The sequence below is a fragment of the Microtus ochrogaster genome, unplaced genomic scaffold (genome assembly GCF_000317375.1).
Source record: "Microtus ochrogaster isolate Prairie Vole_2 unplaced genomic scaffold, MicOch1.0 UNK12, whole genome shotgun sequence".
Lineage (NCBI taxonomy): Eukaryota > Metazoa > Chordata > Mammalia > Rodentia > Cricetidae > Microtus > Microtus ochrogaster.
In genome coordinates this window covers 8,237,713-8,256,091 of record NW_004949110.1, presented here as the reverse complement: position 1 = coordinate 8,256,091, position 18,379 = coordinate 8,237,713, and the positions used below count along the sequence as shown (strand labels likewise).

General features: G+C 45.6%; 1 protein-coding gene across 1 annotated transcript in view; it reads right to left on the bottom strand.

The window, feature by feature from the left end:
• Nmnat3 (nicotinamide nucleotide adenylyltransferase 3) overlaps positions 1–18,379 on the bottom strand; it is a 111,018-nt gene that overhangs the window by 50,071 nt on the left and 42,568 nt on the right. Inside the window, exon 2 of the mRNA XM_013353580.2 lies at positions 5,162–5,311. Within this exon, the coding sequence (XP_013209034.1) occupies positions 5,162–5,270 (109 nt within the window). The 5' untranslated portion in view covers positions 5,271–5,311. The remainder of the gene's footprint in view (positions 1–5,161; positions 5,312–18,379) is intronic.

Below are 18,379 nucleotides of genomic sequence, written 5' to 3'. Positions count from 1 at the left end.
ACTTATGCCACTCTCCTAGCGATTCGAATTCTATATAAATGTTACAATCAGCTTATTGCTACCAAAACCCTATTGCATTAGGATGAATCTATAGAAAAATTTGGAGATGTTCCTGAGTAAAAAGATGGTGGAGGGGGTGTGGGAGACGTGCTGACTCTATTATACACCTTGTATTAAAATGTCCTTATAAAACCCAGTACCATGAGCAGTGAGTATATACTAATAAAATTATTAATAAAGTCAACAAAAATAAGTTCTTAACATCTAGAGTCTTCTAACCCATATACAAAGTTTTCTCCACTTTAATGAGGAGGTCTTTAATTTCTTTCATCAATGTCTTATTTATTGTATACTTTTTCACACTTTGGAAGTTCCAAGTATTTTTTTATATAATTATAAATAGTGTAACTTTAAATTTCTATTTAGAATCTATTGTTACTGTTATATAGAAATACAATAACATATATTCAAAGGACCTGTAGGGTAAATATATATAGTCTTCATTAGAGTTTCTATCACTGTGAAGAGATACCATGATTCCAGTAACTCTTATAAAGGAAAACATTTATCTGGGACTGGCTTACAGTTTCAGAGATTTAGTCCATTACAATCATGGTGGGGAGCATGGCTGCATGCTCACGGACATGGTCCTGGAGAAGTCGTTGAGAGTTCTATATCAACAGGCAACAGGAAGAGAATGACACACACTAAATCTGTTTTGAGCTTCTGGGACCTCAGAGCATGCTACAAGTGAACACACTTCCTCCAATAATGTCACACCTCCCAATAGTGCCAGCCGCTATGAGCCCATAGGTCCATTTCCATTCAAACTACCACACACACATACACACAAAATAAAGTTTAAAAACTGAGAATAAAAAGCTCTGACATGACATTATGAGATAAAGGCCCTCCAAAGATGCTGTTGAGTTCACTTAGTGTTGGCTATCTACAGCTGGGCAGGCAGCCTACCCATAAGAGGAACTCCTGTTTCCCTAGTGAGACACTCTTAGAGAAAACTAAATTTTCATTTGCAAGTGGTTATCAATTGGAGATGGTTTCTGGGTTAGGGATGAGGGCATGTGTCCACTTCTTTCAACTCTAGGACCCTGTCTGGTGCATATTCGTGGAGGCCCCGTGCATGCTGCCTCAGTCACTGTGAGCTCCTAAGAGCTCGCATGATCTCATAGATTTAAAGAGTCTTGTTTGCTTGCTGTTCTCCATCCCCGCTGGCTCTGTGCTCTTTCCCACCTCCTCTTCTGCAGGTTCCCTGACCCCGAGGAGAGGGTTTGATGGAGACAACCATTTAGGGCTGAGTGTTACATGGTCTCTCACTCTGATACTGTCTGGCTGTGGGCCTCTGTAATTTGAAACTGAGGTTAAGTTTGTAATTAAGGAAAAACTATCTTATCCCTGGTAATGCTCTTTCCTCTGAAATTTCCGTCCTCTGATATAGCAATTCCAGCTTTTCTTTAATTGCTGTTCACGTGGGATAATTTTCAATTCCTTTCCCCTTAACATATCTATATTTTTACATGAAAGTGTGGCTTTTATATATAATCATTTCTTATTAGCAATTTTGCTTTTCACCATTTCAACCCATGGTAAACTTTTCTCTGAAAATACTAAATGGAAATTTCCAGAAATAGCACATATATCTTAAATAACTCTTATTATAGTGTACTGCTATACAGTCATTCCATTTAATTAGCTATTGCTGTTAATATCTTCCTTTGCCTAATAAATAAATTCAACTTACTATAGATGAGTGTGTATTGAAACCACAGAATATCAAATTTGATGTGATTTTCAGCTTTAGACATCCATTAGTGGTCTTGGAACACATCTCCAAGGGGACAGGGCAGCTCTAGATGGCCAAGACTAGCTCATTTTACTGGGTTATAATCTGACAATTAACACATGCCACTAGTCTGTATTTAAAGTGATTATTGCTATCTTAGGTTTTGAGGTCTCATCTTGTTTTCTGTCTGTCCACCTGTTTCTGTCCCCTCTTTCATTTTCTGAATTAACTGAGTATATCTGGGTACTACGTTATCTCCTTTGTATATTTATTAGTCATAGTTGTCTGTTCTGATCTTTTGGAGCTGAGGGCAAGGACAATGGCTCAATCTATAAAGAGCGTGTCTGCAAGCATGAGAACCTGAGTTTAAGCCTCAGAGCCCATGCAAAACAAAACAAAACAAACAAACAAAAAACTAGACATGGTTTCACATGGACTCACAATCTAGTGCTGGGGTGGCAAAGACAGGTAAAACCCTGGGTGTTATGAAATATCATTTTAAGATGTGTTACATTTCTTTATGCTGTGGAACATTTGTTTAATGATGCAAAGATGTGTTGCATTCTTTTATGTTGTATTTGTTTAACTCTGTGAAGCTGTGTTACTTTGTATAAAACACCTGATTGGTCTAATAAAGAGCTGAATGGCCAATAGCAAGGCAGGAGAAAGGATAGGCAGGGCTGGAAGTCAGAGAGAAGAAATGGGAGGAGAAATCTGAGAAAAGAAAGAGGAAGAGAACAAGGAGAGGAGGACACTAGGGGCCACTCACAAGCCAGCCATGGAGTAAGAGTGACAGCAAGAGATGCAGAAAAAAAGATAAAAGCCCAGGGACAAAAGGTAGATGGGATAATTTAAGAAAAGTTGTCTATAGGTAAACCAGGCTAAGGCCGAGTATTCATAAGAAAGAATAAGCCTCCATGTGTGATTTATTTGGGAGCTGGGTGGTGCCCCCCCACCCCAAAAAGAGTAAGAGCAAAGGAATAAAAGCAACCAACAACCCCTGGGGCTTATTAGCCAGCCAGGGTAGCCAGGTTGCTTAACAACCTCCAGGTCAATGACTGAGCCTGTCTCAAAAATAAGTGGGGGGAGGACCTAAGGAACACCACCTGAGGTTGTCCTCTTATCTCCACAGATGCACACAAGAACCTGTACGCACGCATGCACACACACACACACCCATTCAGTTTACCTTTGAGTAACACTGAGGCATTTCACTGGCAGAATACTTGGCTTTGCCCCTCCCCACCAGTGCACTAATGCTGTCCTGAGTTTACTTCAGCAGCCTAGAATCCCACAATATTGAATTTTCACTTAAACTATCTACTCCCTTCAAAGACATTTAAATGTTAACTGTGTCTATCTTACCCCATCTTAGGCAAGAAGCCTCCTGTGGTCACTGTTTCTCACTCTCTGCAGCCCCTCAGGGGAACATTCCTAGCTGACAATCCCCTACCCAGGGCAATTAGGAGCATGAAGAACAGGTTTGCTGATGGCCAGTCCTCCCAGCTTCTGTGTCTGTGCAAGTATCCTCACTTTGGTTTTACTTTTGCAAAGGTACTTTTGCTGGATGTAGAGTTGGTTACAGAACTCTGGACTGGAGGGACTTCCTTTCTGTCCTTTAAGGAAGTCACTGTACTGAATTCTCCCAGTGAATTTGGTAACAAGGCATCTGCTGTCATCCTTATTTATTTATTTATGTGGCTGTTTTTAAGATTTTTCATCTTCCTTCTGGTTTTAAGCAATCTGATGGTGACATCCCTTGGGCAGTTTCCTTCCTGCCTGTTAAGCTTGGCTTCGCTGGGCCCCTTGGATCCTGGGGTTGTTTCCATCAGGACGCATTGCAGCCGTGACTTTACAAACATTTTTCCTACTCTCTTTTTGATTTGTCCTTTTGAGATTCCAGTGACAGGTGTATGATGCTGCTTGAAGTTGTCACACAGATCATGGTTACTCCTGCTTTAAAACGATTTTTTCTCTCTGCGCTCTCTTTTGGTTGGTCCCCTGCTTTATCTGCCCGCTCCTTTGAATTTTCTGTAAAGTCTGATGTGTTACTAACACTGACAGTTGTGCTTTCACACTTTTCTCATCTCTAGGGGTTTGATTTGGGCCCATTTTAAATGTTTTCTGTGCTTTTATTTAAACATTGAACATATGGCACATAACTATCGATTATCATCGTCTCTTTGTTAATTCTAACATCTGCTTCAGTCTTTGTTGGTTCTGGTTTGGTTTCAGTGACAGATTTATCTACTTTTTATGATTATGGATGTTGGTTCTATACGTTTTGATCATAGAATAGCAAACTGCCCTTTAAAGCTGTTTCATAGTCGACTGAATCACTACCAGAACACACAGGCCTACTTCCTCCCTTTGCTGTAGTGCTGGGCTCTGCCAGTCTTTAACCTTTAACCTTTCCCAATCTCATAGGCTGAGACTACTGACTCCCACAACTAATGTTTACAACTACCAGTCCAGTGACAGGAAGTGACACTTTGGTGGGACCACTGCAGCCACAGTACTGCCCTTGTGATATGTATACCCTGACTATGTCTGCCATGTTTCCTAGGGATCTGGAGTATCCATCCTCAAGTTTATTGGCTATTTACAGTTCTTTGGTATACTGCCTACTAATGTCCGATGAGCAATTTTAATTGCATTGTTTGTATTTAAAAAAAATCCTTTGTAAAAGCCATTTATTTGGATGAGTAGGCAGACATGATCATTTGTTCAGTAATAAAGGTATGTTTTGTAAATAAAGTCATTTTCTATAAAAAATAAGCCAACATTTGTGTATGATTTCTATGAAGAAATGACTGACATGTTACTCAAATACTTTTTTCTATATTAAAAATAAATAGGCATTGATTCTGGTGTAAAAATGCCTTTAAAGGCAAAAATTTTGGACAACACAGTAATACAAAACACATTTATGAAAACATAAAGCAGACATAAAATACATTTATGAATACATAAAGCAGTTTGTTACAGGGAAAGACATAGTCTTCAGAAAGAAAAATGTCAATTCCCATAACTGAAGATTGGTTTACTTGCTGCAGGTAGCAGGAACTTTCAAAGGCCTATTCTCAGCTGTATGGTAAATGTGGGGAGCATCCAGGAGGCCCTGGGTGGGGCATGTTTTCCCTAAATTACCCTTTCCCTGTGTCTTCACCGTTGTGGTCAATGCCAGGTGGCCGAGGGGGAGGGCCTCTGAGACATCAACTCTATGGCTAGGGATGGACTTGCACGTGCTGCACAGGTTGGAGGAGATGTAGCCTACAGCTTTAGTGGAGAATGAACAACTAAGCTGCCTTCTTCATGGTGACAATGACATCATTAAACAAAGCCCCAACCCCGACTAACCTGTCTGGTGCAGGTGGTCTCTGGCTACCTCAAACAAGCGCAGGTGCATGTTTGTAATGGGGTTGAAGGAGCCACAGGCCAGGAGCACCACAGGGATTCGGTTCTTCATGCTGTCACATACATCCACATCCACCGCAGCGGCCACCCTGCCTTTATAGGGACAAAAAAAAAATATTAGTTAGGAAGTTAGTATGGAAACAACTGTCTATTTCAGCATCTAAGCCACACACAGCCATGACTCAGAGATATAAAAGGAGGCAATAACAGTAACATCTATGCAGAGCTCACCACAGTCCCGGTACCGTGTTAGTGTTACAAACCATGTGTGACACAAACCTTTTCTCCACACCCTCTGTCATCTCACATGAGAGCTGTGTGGCTCAGAGACCTTAGGAGCTGCTGGGTCAGGCCTGGAAATGAGGCAGCCCAGACTCAAGTCTATATTTGCTCTTCTTGACTTCTGCCCAGGTTCTCTGGTTGAAAGAAAATCTGTGTGGTTTTCATAATGTCATCTGTGAAAGATTTCAGGTGGCACTTTTCTCTATTTTCTTTTTTTCTCCAAGAGAGGGTTTCTCTGTAGTTTTTGGAGCCTGTCTTGGAACGAACACACACACACACACACACACACACACACACACACACACACCCCTACATGTGAGTTTTTCTCATATGGTGTCTATATGGTATGGGAGAATTGTCTGTATTGCAGTAACATGAGGGCCTGCTTGTCAGGGTTTCTGTCCTGCCCAGTTTCCATAGCTGTTTAGCCCCAAAGAAAATTATACAGAGGTCTTTAGAAGATTATAAACTGATTGGCCCATTAGCTCAGGCTTCTTATTAGCACTTGTAGCTTATATTAACCCATTATTCTCATCTATGTTAGCCACATGGCTCAGTACATTTTTTCAGCAGGGTAGGTCACATCCTGATTTCTCTGTGATCTGGGCAGGACTGTGGAGGAATGGGCTTCCTCCTTCCCAGCATTCTTCTGTTCTCATTGCCCCACCTATACTTCCTGCCTGGCCAATCAGCATTTATTTAAAACATGATTGACAGAATATAGACAATTCTCCGGCACCATATGGGCACCAAGGGGAGGTTAGAGTAGAGAAGAATGATCCTGGCCTGAGGGCTAGCTGCTGGTGGCTCTTTGGATTCCTCCAGGTTGCCCTGGAGGTAGCAGTGAAGTATCACCCAAGGCTGGCCTGGCTTTGACTCATGCTGTGCCTCTCTGTGAGACCAAAGAAAAATCACAGCCCCTCTCTGAGCCTCGGTCTCCTCCCTCCTTACCCACAGGAGAGCGGGAAGATAGCTGTGCATGGGAGGCAGGCAGCCCTTAGAGGGTTAGTATTTGTAACCCTTTCCCCTTGGGCGTGGGCTGGAGCTAGTAACTTCTTCAAATAGAATACAACAGGCAGGTAGGGAGGTCCCTCTGAGATAATGTTCCAAAAGCTTCTCACTTGTTCACCTCTTTGACTCTGCTTGCTCTCTCATGAAGCCGATAAAGCCACTGCGTGCTGTGAGCTGCCCAAGGAGGAAGGGCTGACAGTGCCAGGGACTGAGAGAGACCTATGGTCACCAAAGACCATAAGAAACCATGTCAATAACAACTATGTATGTGAGTGTAAGCAGATCTTTCCATGGTCAAGTTTCAGGCGAGACTATAGCCCTGTGAATACCTCAAAACTAAACTGTGCTGGCTAGTTTTATGTCAACTTGACACAAGCTAGAGTCATTGGAGAGGAGGGAGCCTCAATTGAGAAAATGCCTTAATAAGATCAAGTCATAGGCAGGCCTGTAAGATGTTTTCTTAATTGATTGTTGTGGGTGGTGCCATCCCTGGGCTGCTGCTCCTGGGTCTATAGGAAAGCAGGTTGAGCAAGCCACGAGGAGCAAGCCAGTAAACAGCACAGCCCTGACCCCTGACTTGCAGGGCTTCTGCATCAGCTCCTTTCTCCAGGTTCCTTCCCTGTTTGAGATCCTGTCCTGACTTCCTTCAATGATCAACAGTGATATGGAAGTGTAAGTCAAATAAACCCTTTCCTCGCCAAGCAGCTGGTCTGGGATGTACCTTTAAGTAAGTCCCATGCCACATTACTGAGGAAAAACAGAAGGTCAGTATGCTTCCTGCTCTCTGGATGGTACGCCCCAGGTGAACAGGAGTGGCCTTTTCTTCTGTGGATCTCTGCTCCAAGAAGTCTGGCCTGCTATGGGGCTCAGTGAGCACTGAAAAGGGTTCCATCAGCTAGCCAGGAACCTGTCCCCAGTCATGAAAAGGCCTAGTGCGCTCTGCAATGCAGGGAAGTTGTTCTGGATGTATCCTGAGCTACCTGTGAGGATGCAGCCTCATAATCCAGATGTAGCACATCTGGGCTCTCCGAGCTTCATTTAAGCAGCAGGAACACTACCTACTGTGCGCAAAGAACGTTGGCTACAGTCTGCTACTGGCTTCTCCCCAGGTGGGTGAGGCAGTTTAGTGAGGAGTATGCAAAGTGTGTCAACTATCCACAAGAGCAGGCTCATGACGAGGTGCCCGGAAAGGAAGACTCTTTTATTTTCACAGCTATTTTGAAGCCTTTCTTTCAATATCTTACTTCATTTTGACAAAATATAAATATTTAGAGCCACTGAAATGTAACCACAACATGTCAGGTTGCCTGGGGTTTTGGTTCATTTTTCCAAAGGTAAATTAGAACAGTTGTTTGAATGGTGGCATTGGTAGTGGAAGAGTGTCACGCTGAGAAGAACAAATGGCTTGTGCTAAGGACCTCTCTTCTTCTTTCCTTGCCATGGGCATAACTGCTTCAACAGTGACTCTGTTCTGCCCCATCTTGAGTAGGAGGAAACAGCACATGGCCAGCTGCACCTGACCCTGGCTCAAGAACAAGGTCAGTGTGCACCCTTCCTGTGTGGCTCCTGACTTCAGCTACACTCTTCCTCGCAAACCTGGAGAAAAGACAAGCATCACGTCAAAATGACTCACCCCAGGGGTCAGACAGGAGGACACACCTGAGCCTGGCTTGCTAGCAAGTCTCATCAGATGCACGCGACAGGAGATCCTCTGCCCTCACTTCTAAGGGTGTCTCGTGGGGTGAGGACGCGTGGGAGAGTTCTCCAATCGGGAAAGACTGCTCATCAATAAGCCCTCAGCGGAGGCCTGCAGAGTGAGCAATAATTGCTGCTGGAGGATTTAACACCTTGAGGGTTCCTTCCTAGAATTCATCATTAACCGGGACAGAGTGGATTCCACCTCTGCCCCCCTTCCGGTCTCCAGCTATGGTCTCCCACCTTACAGTCAGCTCAGAAAGTGATTCATCTGCCTGTCAATTAGGACCTGCTGCTTCTGTAATGAGGTTAAGGCTCCCTGAAATGCTCTCCTCACCCCATCATGCTGTGACCTCCCTTTAAAGGTGTTTAAAGGGTCTGGTTGTTTACCCACGGCCCCTCCTCCACCTAGTGAATGTGCACTTGCAGGCATTTCCCCCTTTCTATCAGCCACAGAATCACAGAGGCTGCCTTTTCTCCCGTGGTTCTTCCCCAGTGGAAGGTGGGTCCTAGAGTGAGATTTCGACTGGCTTCCAACCTCTTACTTTCAAGACCCAGCCCATCCCAGGACTCAGGAAATGCCTGTAACATCAGTGAGGGCCAGTGTCCCTGACATGGGTCATTTTGTTACATGGTTAATTATTTTTTGTTGTTTTATTTTATTCTGTTGCAAACTGCTATTGGACTGGGCCTTCTGTAGACAGAAACAGAACTAGAGGACCTAGAGCGGCGAATCTCAGTCCTCCCAAAGCTGTGACCCTTTAATGCGGTTCTTCATGGCTTGTGACCCCCAACATAAAATGTTTTTCATTGCTATTCCATAACTGCAATTTTGCTACTGTTATGAATCATAATGTTAATCTCTTGGTGTTTTCTGAAGGTATTAGGTGACCCCTGTGAAAGGGTTATGTCCCACAGGTTGAGAACTGCTGACCTAGAGATTACTGAAGACACCCCATGCAACAGACCCATCCAACCAGTTTAGACTGTAACTAAACAAATCTACTGTGCTGTGCCATTTTCAGCACAATGATCCTGTCAATAGGAATATTGCCCCCCACCCCAACACACCAACCCCAGAGCCACTCCTCTGCTTTGAAGAAGTGAAAATTGATAGTGGTCCTGAGTTCCTTGCTCGTGCTCTCTCTCCTTCTGCTCCTGATTTGGACCTTGAGATTTCTGTCCGGTGCTCCAACATGGCAATGGGTTTCTGATCCTACTGCACGCACTGGCTTTGTGGGAGCCTAGGCAGTTTGGATGCTCAACTTGCTAGACCTGGATGGAGGTGGGGGTTCCTTGGACTTCCCACAGGACAGAGAACCCTGATTGCTTTTCGGGCTGAGGAGTGGGGGGGACTTAATTGGGGGAGGGGAGGGAAATGGGAGGCGGTGGCAGGGAAGAGACAGAAATCTTTAATAAATAAATAAATAAATAAATAAATAAATAAATAAATAAATAAAAATTGATAGTGGTCAATCTGCCCCAGCAGTCCCAGAGTCCAGCCAGTTTGTTCTAGATCACTCTCCCCAAGTGCTGTCCTGACATTCTGAAGGGATGTCACTGGAAGTTTTAGACATTATCCAGTTTTCATAACACAGCCAGGCCTCTGCCACTGCCCATCTTCCAAGTACCCACCAGATAACTATATTTAGCAAATGCTAGTGTCTGGTCCTCTGGGCATCAGGTACAAGAGAAGGCAAAGAATATATGTACCCTGCCCTCACAGATCTTTGCATCAAGGATGGGAGAAACAACATCATTAGGGGAGGGCTTATAGTGTAACAGCTTACCACAGGAGGCAGAGTAACAGAGTAACAGTTCCTTGATGCCCACATCCTAATCCTTTGATTTATGTTGAGTTAGATGGTACGGGACTTTACAGAAGTGATTAAACACAGGGTCACTGTCTCAGAGTTTCAATTGCTGTGAAGAGACACCATGACCATGGCATCTCTTACAAAAGGAAACATTGTTCAGGGCTGGCTAATAGTTCAGAGGTTTAGTCCATTATTGTCATGGCAGGAACTACGGCAGCATGCAGGCAGACATGGTGCTAGAGAGGTAGCTCAGAGGTCCACATCCAGATTGGCAGGCAGCAGGAAGAGAGAGTGAGTCTCTGGGCCTGGCTTCAGCTTCTGAGACCTCAAAGCCCATCCCCAGTGACCTGTTACCAATAAGGCCACACCTACTCCAACAAGGTCACAGGTCTTAATCCTTCAAACAATGCCCTTGAGCCTATGGAGGCCATTTTCATCCAAACTACCACAGCTAGGACGCAAGGTGCATATCTTAATCATCCAGTTTTATCAAGGCAGTCCTTACAGGAGGAGAGAGATGATATATGGATGGACAGTGGTCGAAAAAAGAAGGGAGTCTTCAGGAAGGGGCCCGCACCAATGTACGTGGCCTCCAGATTTCAAGGTCAGGCAAGGAAATCTGACCCTCAGAGCCTTCGGGGGGAACAGGTATCTCAGGCCTGCTACCCCTCTCTCAGCACACTTCGGACTTGTCGTGGCAGCCACTCATTGTCTAGGGGCAGCTCCCAGTCAGGGCGGAGGAGATCAGGAACCCGGGTGGTGAGGAGGAGGTAGCTGGGGTGAGGCAGGGACATACTATCACAGAAACAGGGCAACAGGAGGCCAGAAGAAACACGGGTCAGCATGGCCCCCATGTAGGTGTAAGCTGATGTGAGGGCTCAACATGAGGATGCAGAGGCAGGAGGACCCTGCAGGTTCAAAGACGTGAGGAGTAGAGATTTTACCCCATTGGCAAGGAGAAACCTTCGCAAGATTTTAAACCAGGAATGACCTGTTCAGATTTCAGTTTCATGTGTTCCAGAAAGGGCCTTCAGGGGAGGACCCCACCTTGCCCTGGTCTTGATGAGGGCCAGGTGGTCGCCATATCCAGGAAGCCAGCCTTTTCTGCTATACACATCTGACCTCACTTGCCAGGTAATTCAAAGTTGGCCGCTGTCCCCACATACTCAGTTCTAACCCAGCACCCATCCTGTGGTCATTTGCCTCAGGTCCTCACTGAGACACAGAAAGGAAAGTGAGCCAGGCAGGTTAAGAGCCATCACTGAGGATATGATGTGTTAATGCCCATGGCTTGGAAGGCTGTCAGTTTCCCTTTCCATGTACTGATTGCCTCTGACAGCCAACCCTGGGCAGCAAATGTCCTGTTTATTGTAGACATAAAGCAGACGGCTTTGGGCAGAATAGAAATGGATTCAACAAGAATCTTCCATGTCTGTCATTACACAGACCGCTTGACCAGGATGCTTACCTTTAAGAAAACAAGACACAATTTGTTTTTGGAGTGGGGAAGCTGGCAACCATGTTTTTCAGGACCCTAGGTGACCGTTTTTATCTGTGTGGATGTGTCAACCTCTCTGGGGCAATCAACCTTCATGAGAGCTAAGCTACTTTTCTTTTTTAACTTTGTTGGCTCTGCCCAGTGTTGCTATGGGCACCCAGTCCTGCTAAGAACAAAAGCAACACAGGCCTTCTATGTCGCTGGGAAGGCCCTGTGCCAACCTCCCCGTGGAGGAAACAGACATGCCAATCAAGCACTCATCCTAATTATGAGACTCCCAGGGAAGCAGGCAGCTTCAGTCTTGAGAACTTTCCAAAGATCTGAAGGAGCACGAGGAATGGGAGGAGGTCCCTTGCCATGCCGCACTTGCGAGAGTCTGGGACTGATCTCAGTGCCACTGTAGGGGAGCTGAGGAATAGCTACTGGGTTTACTGAGCAATAGGCTCCACACTGCGCTAAAGACACTGCACGCATCGAGGCTAAGTCTTCAACACACCTGGAAGGGAAAGGTTAGTGCCTACATTTTGGTAAACAGCCTAATTCACTTCTCCAAGCTCCAGTGAGCCCCATGGAAAGTAGAGATGACTACAGGGCCCCTACAGCATAGAACTCTCATGAGGACTGGGGCTAAGCCTTGGCCCATATAGGAGATGCTATCTAGGGGTCTGTCTTAGCCACTGTTCTATTGCTATTAAGAGACATAAGGACTAAGGCAACTCTTATAAAAGCAAGTATTAGATTGGGACTTACAGTTTTGGAGGGTTAGTCCATTATCATCATGGTAGGAAGCAGACAGGCATGGAGTTGGAGCAGTAGCTGAGAATTTGACATCCTGATCCACAGGCAGCAGGTAGAGAGGAGACACTGGTGTGGGCTTTAGAAACCTCAAAGTCCACCCCCAGCAACACACCTTCTCCAACAAAGCCACATGTCCCAATCCTTCCAAACAGTTCAACTGGAACCAAACATTCAAATATGTGAGCCTATGGGGGTTGGTCTCACTCACATCACCACAGGTTCCTTTCTTCTTCAGGTTCATTTCTTACCAGAGTAAAGGATAACAAGACAAGAAGCTCAAAGACACAGAACTTGGTCAAGATTTATCAAACAGAAAATAACATGGCACAGCCCAGCACAGCCCCACACAGCCTGGCACAGCCCCGCACAGCCCAGCACAGCATAGTCTCTCAGTGAGGGAAGGGGATCCAGAGCTGAGTCCATCTACCCCTTGGATAGCCTATGGTTTAAAATCCTTAAACTTAAGTATCCTTAAGTTTTGGAAGGGTCCCCTGATAATTCTGGGGTCCATTCTGTTTGGTTAGGACCTTCTGCTGGGGGCCTTCTTGAGAGCCTGAAAGAGGGGGCTTAGTAGCTTTTTGTATCCAGGAATACAAATCCTGTAACATCCCAACTCCCCCCAAAAGGCTCCCAATTGGGGGCTTGGGAGGGGAAGGATCAAGATTGGTTGGATTCATTCTGGTCCCAGGGCACCAGATTCTTGTGATAAAATAGACCTAAGTTCAAGCCCTTCGTCTGACATAGTTGAGTCTTCTCCCATGAACCTTGTAGCCTCCATCATCTAGAAAGTTAAGGATGAATTCTGTCCCTTAAGTGATAGTCTCTTCAGTTGGCCCATACAGCTGGGAGTCATCTACATAAAGAATTAGTGTGGTTTGGGGTATGTCCATTCCATTAAATACTGGGCAAGGACTGGGCCAAATAGATGAGACAGTCCATTTAACCTGGCAAGCTTTCCAAATGAGAGCTTCAAATGCAAATGTTGTTTGGCTTAATATGGTAAAGTAGGATGCGGGAAAAAGGTACCCTTAAGATCAAGCACTGGAGCCAGGTGATGGTGGCGCACGCCTTTAATCCCAGCACTCGGGAGGCAGAGGCAGGTGGATCTCTGTGAGTTCGAGACCAGCCTGGTCTACAGAGCTAGTTCCAGGACAGGCTCTAAAGCCACAGAGAAACCCTGTCTCGAAAAAAACCAAAAATAAAATAAAATAAAAAAAGATCAAGCACTGGGGGCTGGAGCAATGGCTCAGTAATTAAGAGCACCAACTGCTCTTCCAGAGGCCCTGGGTTCAATTCCCAGCACCCATATGGTAGCTTACAGCTATCTGTAACTCAAGTTCCAGAGGACCCAACATCCTTACCAAGATATACATGCAGGCAAAACATCAATGCATGTAAATAAAAACAAACAAATAAATAAATGATCAAGCACTGAATAGTAGGCTGTCTTGGGGATGTCTGAGTCATGACGACCTAGGGATTAGTGACCAATGTGGGGGCACTGCTTCATTGATTAACCAGAGGTCTGGGATTAACCTCCATTTATTGAGACCCTTTGGACACCTAAGATTGGAATGTTATAGGGACCACAATACTCAATTAGTAGCCCTTGCTTCTTTAGGTTTTATGATGGGAATTAACCCTTCCCTTGATGTGGATCTGAGTGGGGTTTATTGGGAGAAAGATGAGGAATCTTTAGGATGGGTGGCTGCCTTAGCCCTGCTGATTGTGACCCCATTTGTTCACACTGATGGGGAAATGTTGGTCTCTACTAAGTGCAGACAGCAGTCCTATCTTGGGGGGAAGCAACAGCCAAACCTTAAGTTGGGACAGCAAGCCCCTCCCCAGCAAAGAGCAGGTGTAACAGGTAGTATCAGAAAGGAATGACAGAAATAAATATCTCCCAGTGAGCAAGCAAGTAGCTGGGTAAAGTAACATTTGATGGCCTTGCCTGATCCATATGGCAGAATGGGCGCAGAGTTGGGAGATCACAGTCCAGGGGAGAAGGGCAGGCCTGGGAACTGTGCTTCTGTGTTTGTGAGGAAGTGGCTGTCAGTCTTCCCCAGCCAATGCCCTGGGATCCTCTGGGTAAACAGGTCTAAGAAAAACCATGACCCAGGGTGGTGTTACGGGGAGCTATTTGGAAGCCAATTGGTTCCCAGAGCACTGAACCCTACAACTATCTCTTTGAACTTGGGACAGGATTTTGGCACATGTTTTTGTGGAAATGCCTTCAAAATGGTCTTCTTGTCCACTGAGGAAGTGCATCTCCAGGTCAGGCCAGATGGGTTCCTGGGGATGGGGGAACCCTCTGTGGGGCTGACTCATAGCAGCTACCAACTCTCCAGCTGGTCCTCTCTTTTCCTGTCCCCTGTCTCCGACTGTAACCCTCTGTTAACAGCCTGGACTAAGTTAGCTTGAGCCTCTTTGATCTGACCACAGCTTCTGGGACTTGAGGAATACCAGGCTGACTGGGTAAGAGACTTGTCTCTTAAGAGGATCTCCTCTTCCTGTGACCCTGACTCTGTGTTGGCAAACATTATTGTAGCCTCCTCAGGTCTGTTCAGGAAGGCAATGTGGGAATCCTTATCTTTCTGATATATGAGGGAAAGCCAGAGTGGTTTAGAGATTTCACTGCAGCCCTTCTATGATACAAGACAAAAAGGGGCTCCTGAGCCATTCATCTCTTTCACTTTCCAGGCTCCATTCAGATTTTTGGGAGGGGACTGCATAGTTTGTATTCTTTGTTAATTCCGGGTGGTCCTGGAGAAAAGCTGGATTACTCTCCTCCCTACAGAACAGGTCTCACTGGAGAAGACTGTTTTAATTCTTGGTCCATTCTGGGGGTCATTTTCTCTGTCCTCTAAGGGATATTCAGGCCAAGTACAGGTAGAGAGGAAGGTCGTGACCTTTATGAGAATTGGGAATCAATCAAATTTCTTTTAGTTAGTCAGGAGGCGGGCTAGTGGGAAACACAAAGACCTCTGAGGCTGTTTCCCATCTCTAAAAACAGAATGGAAGAGGTAGATGGAAGGTCACCTATTCTTCCTTGGAACTCTCAGCCCTGCTCCGAGGGGCTATCAGCATGGCCGAAATATATGCCCCTCCAACCCCACAGGTCTCCTCCCAAAGTAGGACTGAATCGTGTTCAACTGCCTTCCTAGTTTTTCTGGAGTCCTAGCCATCTTCGATGCCTACATTCTTAGAAAAATAATAGCTGCAGGCTTATTTCCTCTAGAAAGGATGATTTGAGACCAGTACTATGACAAGCTCCAGGGAAGGGACCTTCCTTCTGTGACCTTAGATGTCTCTAGAGAATTGCATTATGAGGAGTAATAAAACTCAGACCTATGTCCATTACAGTGGGGAATGGATTCCCAGATCAGCTCAGATGCTAATGTAAAGAGGTGGTGGGCCAGTTCAAGCACCCTCTCTTCTATTGCTTAGGGTCTTAGCTGGGGTCATCCTTGTGTATTCCTGGGAATTTCTCTAGTGCCAGGTTTCTTGCTAGCCCTACAATCAAAATATCTTTTCCTTGCTCTCCTCTCTGTCCTTCCTCCATCTTGACTATCTCGTTCCCTCAAGTTCTTCTCCTGCCTCCCCTTCTCCCCTCCTTTTCCTCTTCCAACCTCTCTTCTTCCCCGACCCCCATGCTCCCAATTTTGTTAGGCTATCTTGTCTATTTCCCCTTTCCAGGTGGATCTATGTATGTTTTTCTTAGGGTTCACCTTGTTACTTAGATTCTCTAGGATCATGAACTATAGGCTCAATATTCTTTGCTTTATAGCTATTATCCATTTATAAGTAAGTACATACCATGTTCATCTTTCTGGGTTTGTTTTACCTCACTCAGAAGATTTTTTAGTCAGACTGATATCTTAAATGTCACCATAGAACCTTCACCCAGCAACTGATGGAAACAGAGGCAGAGACCCTCAGCGAAGTCCAGTTGGAGAGTGGGAGAAATGAGAATATGAGCAAAGAGGTCAAGACCGTGATGGGTTCACCCACTGAAACAGTTTACCTGAGCTAGTGGGAGTTTACCAATTCCAGTCAGACAAGGAAGGAAGCAGCATAAGTCCAAACTAGTTCCTCCAAATGTGGGTGACAGTTGTATGGCTGGGGCAGACTGCGGGGCCACTGGCAGTGGAACCAGGATTTATTCCTATTCCTTGTAATGGCTTTTAGGGAACCTACTCTCTTTGGGTGGATACCTTGCTCAGCCTAGATATAGTAGGGAGGGCACTGGACCTTCCCCAAGGCAATGTGCCTTGCCCTCTCTGAGGAGTGGATGGAGGGGAGGTGGAAGGGAAGGGAACTTGGATTGGTATAGGGAGGGAGAGAGAACTTGGATTGGTATAGGGAGGGGGAGAGAACTTGGATTGGTATAGGGAGGGAGAGAGAACTTGGATTGGTATAGGGAGGGAGAGAGAACTTGGATTGGTATGCAAAATGAAAAAAGATTGTTTGTTTTCTTCTTAAAATAGAAAAACAAACAAACAAATAAATAGAAGAGGTGATGGGCCAGCCAATATAGGCCATATTCTCAAGGGTTTATATAAGGCATGAGGTCTCAGTGAGCCGGGCTGTGTGGGATGCAGGAGTAGAGTGTGATGGCCCAGATGGTAAAGGAAGGACAGAAAGTCCTGTCACGGGGGTTCTCTGGAGGCTCATCCAGTCTCCATCTGGGTCACAGAAGGATGGGGGAAGTTGGAATATAAAAATGTCCCCAGAGGTATTCAAACTGTGAACTAACAGTGGCCACTGGGTGTCTCTAAAGAATGCTGCCCATTTATTTCAGAGGCAACTGGTATAGGAGGTCCTTCAGTATTTGTGTTGCTTTCATTGGTTAATTAATAAAGAAACTGCTTGGCCTGATAGGGCAGAACTTAGATAGATGGAGAAGACAGAACTGTATTCTGGGAGGAAGAAAGCAGCAGATAGAGTCAAGGCGCCATGGTTCTCCAGCCCTAGATGGACACTGGTTAGACTTATGCCGGTAAGCCATAGTCAAATGGCGATACACATTAATGGAGATGGGTTAAACTAATATGTGAGAGTTAGCCAATAAGAGGCTAGAGATAATGGGCCAGGCAGTGTTTAAATGAATACAGTTTCTGTGTGATTATTTCGGGTGTAAGCTAGCTGGGTGGCTGGGATGAAAAGCAGGCCCTCTCTCCTTCAACAGGCAATAGATTTCTCGGCCATTTCCCTTAGAGTTTTAATCCCTCTGGTTCTTTGGATGAGGAGATGTGGTAAGGTCTCAGAGGAGGGATGGAGAAAGAAAGAGGGGACTAGAGAGACGGGAAGAGGACATCTTTACTTGTTCTTTTCTAGTTTTATTTTAATTCTACGGTTGCAGCTCTCAGTGTCACTAGGGAGCACCTTCTTGGCATGAGGTGGACCAAACCAGCTCCTGGGTTAGACCCCACAGATCACCTGAAAACACGCCTCGGGATGGGGAGGGAGCCTCCTACCAAGAAAACTGAGCAACACTGGCCCATAAGTTCAGTCTTCCTGTGGAGGCAGCCTTCTCCCCTCATGCCTTTAGGGTGAGAGAGGAGCCAGGCAATCATGGCCATGTTCTCAGCCCCTTTTGTAGTTTGGACTGGTTGGGACTGACCTTAATTGGAAGATGAGCTTCCTGCAAGTCCTGAGTGAATTACATTGTCTAGGGGGTCTTTCTTTGGGTTCATTTCTTTTGGAATAAAGAATTACAAGCTGAGAAGTCTGAAGATAGCACTCTGTCAAGACTCATTAAAGTGAAAGTCACACTATCCATAGCCCAGCATGCAGGGAGACAGATTCTATGGGGAGGGACCCAGAACTGGGGGCTTCTACCTGGCTTTGAGAGGAGGGACCCAGAACTGGGGGCTTCTACATGGCTTTAAGAGGAGGGACCCAGAGGTGGAGGCTTCTACATGGCTTTAAGAGGAGGGACCCAGAGCTGGAGGCTTCTACCTGGCTTTAAGAGGAGGGACCCAGAGCTGGAGGCTTCTACCTGGCTTTGAGAGGAGGGATCCAGAGCTGGAGGCTTCTACATGGCTTTGAGAGGAGGGA